This window comes from Triticum dicoccoides, chromosome 6A (genome assembly GCF_002162155.2).
Source record: "Triticum dicoccoides isolate Atlit2015 ecotype Zavitan chromosome 6A, WEW_v2.0, whole genome shotgun sequence".
NCBI lineage: Eukaryota > Viridiplantae > Streptophyta > Magnoliopsida > Poales > Poaceae > Triticum > Triticum dicoccoides.
Window position 1 is genome coordinate 24,009,552 of NC_041390.1, and position 8,463 is coordinate 24,018,014.

An 8,463-nucleotide genomic window follows, 5' to 3' on the forward strand; every position below is an offset into this window, starting at 1 on the left:
TGGTAGTTACAATGTTAATACACAGTAGTTACAATGTAATTCCCCCACTGTAATTTTACCCATGTCTGTATTGTGTAGTTTGACTGATAATTTTATGTGTAATTTGTATGGTAGTTTCACTGTAATCCTATTTTCCCATTTTCTGCAGTGTAATTTTCCCCATAATGTATACTGTAATCTGTTGCTATTTAAACTGTAATTTTACACTTAATTACTGTGTAATTTGATATGCTAGTCCCAATGTGATTTTACTCTGTAATTTTACCCCCCTATGCATTTTGCTCGGTGTAATCTTATGCATTTGTACAGTGTAATCCTGTCAGGTGCTTTTGACGGGTCAAGGAAAGGACAGTAGGGCGACTGGTTCAACTTTTTTGTCGTTGTTAGTTGCTTGACGGGTCACAAATACAGCCCAATCCGTTTTCTTCTATAAAAACAGACATACAGCTGTCAACAGATTATTGGTTGGAAAATTTGAATGATAACCAATTACAAATCGGTCAATTGTTGAATAGACAGTCCCTAAAATAAAGGCAAATTTATACGAAACAATTTTACTTGTTTATAACTCATTATTTTAAGCAATATTTTTTCCTACTATTTAGAAATAACTATATCAAACTGTTGCTTAATATTATTAGGTAATACATCCACTAGGGCATCTTGAACAAATTATTCTTTGCATTGTTACTAGGAGAGAGAAGGCCGACTTTTATTTAAATATATACAAAATCTTGTTAGTATTATCATAAAATATTATGTGTGTTTGATGTTGATGAGGTTTTAGTTTGTGGAGGAAATAATTAGGTTGTCAATGATAAATCTGGTATTTTTTCGCAATAAAACCTTTACCTCTCTCTCTCTCTCTCTCTCTCTCTCTCCTTACACTCTCTAATTCACAAAATCAGAATGTTGAAAAGCCATACCCCTAATAATGTTTGGCATGGATTGCTAGAGATGTCCTTAGAAAATACAAATATCTACAATTGCAAAAAAGTGCACAAATCTCAAACTATATTTTGCAAGGAAGTAACATTACTTTTTTCCTTTTCGAGAAACTTCTTCTAAAAAATCGTAATTAAATTGTATTACCCTAAACCAAAGAAAAGCAACAAAAAACTAGACTACATGCCTCATTGGATTAGTTTGTGCCACTTTGATGAAATGTATGTGTCCAGGTCTATTTCAGTATTCTTATACATTTTGATGGGGAACTCCTCAATCTAACAAATATCTTGAATGTTTTACAATAGTACATGGTTGTCTTATCTTCCATAGAGATATAAGTAGAAAATTCTACAGTATAAAAGGTGTCTAGCAGGTATTTTCCCTCAAATAATAGACATTGCTTGTTCATATGTACTTTAATGGTCAGATATGCCTTTTGTGTTATTTAATTCAACAATTGAATAAAATCGTGCTACGTACTTGGTAAAAGTAGCATCACTTGCAATCACAATGTTAAATCGTGGGCCAAACAACAAGGGCTCTATTTGAGGAAATGGAAAGATACACATGGTATTCATTCCAAAAGAACAAAACAAAAAAGCTTGAAGAAACAAAGAAAACAAAACAAAAAGGAAAAATGGACTAAACCATCAGTAGCCAACCCACCGAACCAGGCCAGTGAGCGATCGAGCCAAGCATGAGTTAAAATAAGAAGCAAAGCGATAAGAAGAACTAGGCTGACCTAGGTAAAACCAAAAGCGAAAATTGTCCAGGCAAGTGTACCACAGGTCTCGCTATCAACGAGATATAGTCACCGCAATCGCCATATTGGTCTCGTTATAAGGGGCGCAAGAGCTCCTCCTCAATGCCATATGCACCACTAGCCGAACTAGCGCTCCAGTGGGTATCTCATCGGCCGACCCAACAAGCAGGGGAGCGATCACTCGTCATGCATGGTTTTTTTTTCTGGTTCTCTGGTCATTTAGTTCACAGTTGACCGGGCGGGGTTGATCGGTCCACCTTGACCAGTTGACCATTGACTTAAAAAAGTGTTTTAAAACATGAATTTACAAAATTGTTCACGAATTTGAAAAAAACACGGTTCAAAAAACTTCTGCAGAATTGAAAAAAGTTCAAGAACTTGAAAACAAATTCATAAAATGAAAAAGTTTAAAAAATTGAAAAATATTCAACAAAACTCGGAAAAAGTTCTTGAAAATTGGAAAACAAACTCACATATTTAAGAAAAATTTCATGACTAAGAAAGTTCGTAATTTAGAAAAATTTCAAAATATCAGAAAGTTGACGAATGAAAAAGTTTATAAAAATCTGAAATAAAAAAACACGAATTTGAAAATTTTCGCCCATTAAAAAAACTTGAATTTGAAAAAAATGTTGATTTTTTGAAAATAAGTTCATCAATTCAAAAAAAAGTTCAAGAATATTAAAAAAGTCCGTGGAATTGTAAAAGTTCATAGATTTGAAAATTTTAGAATTGTGAATAAAACTTCAAATTTCAAAAAAGTTCACATATTCTAGAAAAAGAAAGCATAAAAAGGGAAAAATAAATACAGAAAGCATAAAAGATTAAACCACATAAAAGCGGTCTAGAAAAATCTAAACTGAAAAAACCCAACCAGAAGCTTCCCAAACCCGTCTGCGAGAGCTTCTGGAAGTTTCCCAAAACCAGAAACAACGAAGGAAGGGAGGAGCGTGAGTGCCCGTTTGCATGAATGCTTGTAACATGGGTGGATCCTATTTGACGTTTAAGCGCCCGTTCGTAAACAGGCGCCTGAAGGGCGCGGCTGCTTGGGTTCGGCCCATTTCTCCTTCCATTTTGTTTGTATAAAACAAAAAAATGTAGGTATGGAGGAAGGGAGTAGCGCAAGCGCCCGTTTGCATGAATGCTTGTAACAGGGGTGGATCCTATTTGACGCTTAAGTGCCCGTTCGCAAACAGGCGCCTGAAGGGTGCGACTACTTGGGGTCGGCCCATTTCTTCTTTCTTTCTGTTTGTATAAAACAAAAAATGCCTATGGTATTCGAATCAGCGACCTCCCGGCCGTTCGTTCACTATGCTAACCATCCACCGGCCTCACCTCATGTGCTCAATTATATATTCTTAACTCTTTTCTTCGCATCTCTCTTTCCTTTTTTCATTATTCTTTTTGTTCGGTCTTTTATTATTTTTAATTTTCTTTTGCTAAATTGAACAATTTTTTACAAAATTGATGAACAATGTTTCAAAATTGGTGAACTTTTATTTCAAAATCGATAACTTTTTCCTAATTCGTTGAACTATTTTTCAAGTTCGATGAACTTTTTTCAAATTTGATGATCTTTTTCAAATTTGAAGAACTTTTCCAGAACTGATGATTTTTTTTTCAAATTCGATGATTTTTTTTTACAAAATGGATGAAGTTTTTAAAAATTTGATGAACTATTTTCAAATTGATGAACTTTTTTTAATTTGATGAAACTTTTTTCAAAGTTGATGAACTTTTATTTTAATTTGAGGAACTTTAAAAAAAATCAATGAACTGTTTTTTCGAATTTGTATGTTTTTGAAATTTGTTGAACTCCTTTTCATAAAAAAATCAATTGTCCCATTTTTTCAAATAATTTGAAAATCTAATAAATAGCATTGTTGGTAGGAATACAAAGGCCAAACAGGTGGCTCGAGCAGCAAAAGATGGCGCCCAGGATGTAAAGTAGTAGCAAATCTATCTATAGATCTGAATGTATTTTTTACTTATGGTGTTTCATGTCCTGCCTTTATAGTTGATGAACAGATGGAATGTTTTTTCTTGAACAAAATAATCTAGCTATGCGATGTGCTTCCTTATTACATATGCTCTGTTCGTGGCTAAATTCACTAGCCTGAAACAGTGTGCATCAGGTTTGGATCTCCTTCAAGGCGCCGAACAGAAGCTCCCTGACCTCTATCATCAGGAGAATAAAGCACCGAATAAGAATCGCCCCGTGCCTGGGCTGATAGGCGCAGCACGCAGGCCGGCCCGTTTGGCCAGCTCTGACCATTTTGACGACATCAATGGGCGTCAACCAGCCCATCTGAACTTCTGCAAGCCCAGACAACCATCCTCGGATTCACCGGTTCTCAAAAGGAAAAAACAGAGAGATCCTCGGATTCACCACCATCTCCGGCGGCGGCGGCGGCCGCGACAACCGATTCCACCACCTTCCTTCCACCCGCCCGAGTAGCCAAAACAGAAGCCCCCCCGAGCAAGCGAGCACCTTCGAGCGGCTCGCCGGAGGAAGCGGCCCGCCGCCGCAGGCAGGCCAGAGGAGATGTACTGCCAGTCGTGCAAGAACGTGTACGACGAGGAGGACGCCGGGACCTGCAAGGAGTGCTACGAGGAGGCCAGCGAGACGGAGGAGGAGCTCAAGCGCGAGATCGACGACCTCCGCTCCCGCCTGCTCTTCCTGCGCCTCCCCTCCCCCACGCTCGACGCCTCCGCCGCCGGCCACTCCGACCTCCTCCTCCACGCCATCCCCGCCTCCTCGCCCTCGCCCTCCCCCTCCGGCGACGCCGACGGGGCCCGCCTCGACACCCCCGCCGTCCCGGCCCACCGCGTCATCCTCGTGAGTCATTTCGCCCCCTCTTTCCCCATCTTTCCGCCATTTATATGTTTTCTTGATGCAATTCCATTCAGCCTTGGACTAGTTTGCCTGCCCGCTGCAAGATTTTGCTAGGGTGGTCCTTGATTAAATTGAGAATTTAAGTGTTATTGGTCTGCACTGCTGCTGTCAAGACGCCCAAATTTCCACTAGTCAGTGTTCTATACTTCTAGTATGTTAAGTTTCTTTTTTCCATGTGTTCAGCAGTGAGCACCATCTCCTCTGAACATATCTGGTTAGAGTGTTGACACGTTCTATGTGAAGTATTATTAGAATTGAAACATGTTTTCTAGTTAGCGAAGATGACACATGATGTGCTGCTGGCCAGCTTCCCCAGTGTGACACCAGTCACCAGGGGTTGCTCTGTAGTTCACTGCATTAGACTAACGGAAATGGTTTAGAGGAAATACGCTGTTGACAGCTTGAGGCAAAACGGAGCCTGGACGTCAACATTGATCTTCTGCTCATCAACATTTATGTGGAAATTTCTCAATTTTGAAATAGTAGGGTGAAAATAGGAACTCATGTCGTAACAATAGTGAGTAGAGCAACCATACAGGTATTGAAGAATCATCGAGTTCAGTGCCTTCGCGAACCCTGTTTAGCTCCTGCTGTGAAGAACAGATCAGTCTCTGACTCTGTAGACACACAACTCACCCACCCAGAGGGTGTGGTAGGGTCCAGTGGAGTGGTTGGCCAGCGCAGCAGGACGCAGTCCTTACTTCTTGATTAGTCGGCAGAAAGCAACAAATAGAGATAGGTGTGTGTGTCATATGGTATTCTGGCTATCCGGGCGTGTTGTTGCTCATATAAAGCCTTTCAAACATCAGCAATGATGTGGCATATTAGTTAGACAATTAAACGGAAGCAGAATCAGTAAGCTAAGAAACCGCTCCAAAGACCACGTCGTATTCTAGTTTGAACTTGACATGACGTTTCTATCTTTTTCATTCGGTGCATGTGAAGAAGTTCCAGGCTAAGGGTAAGCCTGCATCTGGAATAATTCACTACACGGCAGCAGCAGAGCTACAAGAAAGTTCCTGGGCAGGCCAGTCTAAGGAATAACACACAGTATTTGTCCTTAAGGCCCAGTTTTGCTCTCACCTTCCACTGTTTTTTGCTGGGCTGGGAAAGCCACGGCTCAGGTCGTCCCCAACATATTTCTGCCACTGACCATGCCGTCTTGAGGACTTATTTTCCTGGTGGCCATGGTAGCAAAATGAACAATCACACTGGCTTTCTCGCCTAACCATGCCATCAATGTGGTATGTGTGATGGGTACATCAACGTTGTGGTGATTATATGAATTTGTGTGCATAGAGGCAGCATCTTTTCTTGCACTGCAGGATAATGCATTCTGACTTTACCATCTGCAGTTCTGCACACATAGACAAAACAATAGGAATGACTTCACAAAGTTGAAAATGGGATGATATTTAGAGCGGCTTCCTGACTTGTGTTTATTTCCATTCACTTAATTGCAATTTCCTTATGCTGGATGATTGCTGATTTGCATGATATGGCTTGCTTTATGGAAGCAGCGAAATATTGAAATGTGAGGATACACTAAGAGTAACACACATCTAACTTATCTCTGTTGTGAACCAGAGGGAGTCAGCTAGCAGATGTGGTAGGATAGCTGTTGAGTTGGTTTTGGAGAGGAGTTCATGTAGAATGGTCTATGGGGTGGGGTCTGATTGTATTAGGATAGGTCCAGAGGCAGAACATCCAGTATATAAGGTTGTGTTATTCGGTAAAAAGGGATGCATTATTTGGTAAAAAAATGTATGTGTTGTCTCTCAGTTTAATCTAGCAAGAAGAATCAATCTAATCTCTCCCAGTTATTCTCATGTCTCAACCTATGTGGCTATGTCTACCCAATCCCTTGCGGCCACACTGTCTGGGTATCTTCAGCATGGTAACAATCCCATTGTGGATCTAAGTTCACAACACTATGTCTCTCCCTGCTCACTCTTCTATTGCTCGGTGCTGCTTCCGGGGGCCCCATGCACTTGGTGAGCACTATCTGTTAAATTGCCGCCTCATCTGGCCCTGTATAGGAAGAGAGGCAAATCAGGTGTCTGGGCAGCTTCTGCCCGACTGTATAGAATCCTTGTCCTATACATGCTTGTTTGAGTTTTTCAAGGGGAACAAAAGTATTTGTATAACAAGTAATACTTATATGAAGACAAAATACATATTTGTACCACCAGGTGAAATTCTGAGTTGAGGCGTGTACTATTCAGTAGGATATTTTGTCTTGCGCTGTAAGGTGCTCCATGGTAGCTCCTTTGTCAATTTGTCAACCGTTTTGTCTACGTCTGTTCATTTTTGTGTGAGTTTCAACTTTCAACCAAAATTGCTTCGGTCTAAAACCCCCAAAACCTGAATCAACTACCATAGTTGAACCATTATATTATGCAAATTTTCAACTTTGCTCCCATTATAAATGGTTTTAGACTAAACTCGCGTGGCTTGTTTAAATTTATTTGTTGTTGGCTTTTTGTTCAGCAGAATCCTTTGTCTATGATGTTTTCCAGTACAGTAATTCACTCTTTCGTGTTAGTCAGATGTATAGCTGATCTAATTTCAGCGAGCGGCAAATTGTTTGAACTCTGATTTATTTGTCGTGTATTTTGAAGATTCTCACCATTCTCTTATTTCTCTGCCACCTTAAGTCCACAGTAACTAGTTATTAGTTGGCACATTTCACATTATTGAAGTATTACTGATTTGCTTATGCTGGTTCACTCTGTGGTGTGAATTTATCTTTTTGTTAAGCTGTGTTTCTCTTTCGAACAGGCCAGCAGGTCTCCTGTGTTCAGAGCAATGCTTGACAGCGAGATGGAAGAGAGCCGGAGCGGCGTCATCAAGATGTACGACGTGTCCTATGATGTCCTCCGTGCTTTTGTCCACTACATGTACACGGGCGAGGCTCTCCTGGACGAGCAAATGGCCTGCGATCTCCTGGTGTTGGCCGAGAAGTACGAGGTGAAGCACCTGAAGACCTACTGCGAGAAGTTCATCACGTCCAAGGTGAACAACGACAACGCCATCGTTCATTACGCGTTTGCGCACCGGCACGGCGCGAAGCAGCTGCTCGAGGCCTCCATGTCGGCGCTCATGGATAGCATGCCCACGCTGGCGGAGCGGGAAGAGTACAAGGAGCTGGTCGAGAGGGACCCGAGGATCCTCGTGGAGATCTACGAGACCTATGTCAGCCGACAGGACAATACTGCCGCCGAGAGGGATTCAGATTGCTGCTGTAGAAAGTGATAGCTGAGGGTAAAATAAAGCCATAACAGCATAAAATGTGGTTTGGTGAGATATATATTGATGCAACTATGGATCGTTACCCAGATTCCAGAATGGATCTAAGTTGACTAAAATGATTATTTCTAATATTTTGTATTTATGTTCTTTTGCCTGATACATACCAGCATTTTTGTAAAATTATTACTTGGTGTGATGCTCTGGCAAACCATCTGAGTGAGGTGCTTTCAAATTGTACATGCCTACAAAGGGGGCACACGCCACAATTAGGCCACCCAAGAGGCCAAGACGGTGAAGCCTATCCACTGCCCAAACACGGGTTTGAATGATCAACCACAAGGAAAAAAACCGCATTCAGTTCTTCCAAATGACCTCTTTCATGGGGAAACCACAATGTTTTGGAACTGAATGATGTAGGCCGACGAGGAGTACGCGTCGTCGGCCGTTTGCATAGACAGTGTCCCTAACCTCTCTTAGATGCAAGACTAGTGGCTGCATCATGCATGTGGTCGACCAACATTACCATGGAGACGTCAATCTGAGTCACCCATGTGTTGTTCCGCAAGCTTGGTGGACACACCAATTTCTCTTGGAGATCTGAAAG

At 41.2% G+C, this 8,463-nt stretch overlaps 1 protein-coding gene across 1 annotated transcript; it reads left to right on the top strand.

Annotated features, from left to right (window-relative positions):
- Positions 1-4,057: 4,057 nt before the first annotated feature.
- On the top strand, positions 4,058-8,016 carry LOC119319610 (BTB/POZ domain-containing protein At4g08455-like). Its single transcript, XM_037594060.1, has 2 exons — positions 4,058-4,550; positions 7,389-8,016. Exons 1-2 carry the CDS (start codon positions 4,257-4,259, stop codon positions 7,860-7,862), a joined length of 768 nt encoding a protein of 255 aa, XP_037449957.1. The 5' UTR covers positions 4,058-4,256; the 3' UTR covers positions 7,863-8,016.
- The last annotated feature ends 447 nt before the right edge of the window (positions 8,017-8,463 follow it).

Bases quoted from the DNA above. Each gene is read 5' to 3' on its own strand.
- LOC119319610 (XM_037594060.1), top strand. From the start codon at position 4,257: ATGTACTGCCAGTCGTGCAAGAACGTGTACGACGAGGAGGACGCCGGG. The intron at 4,551-7,388 runs GTGAGTCATTTC...TCTTTCGAACAG, and splicing joins CGGCCCACCGCGTCATCCTC to GCCAGCAGGTCTCCTGTGTT.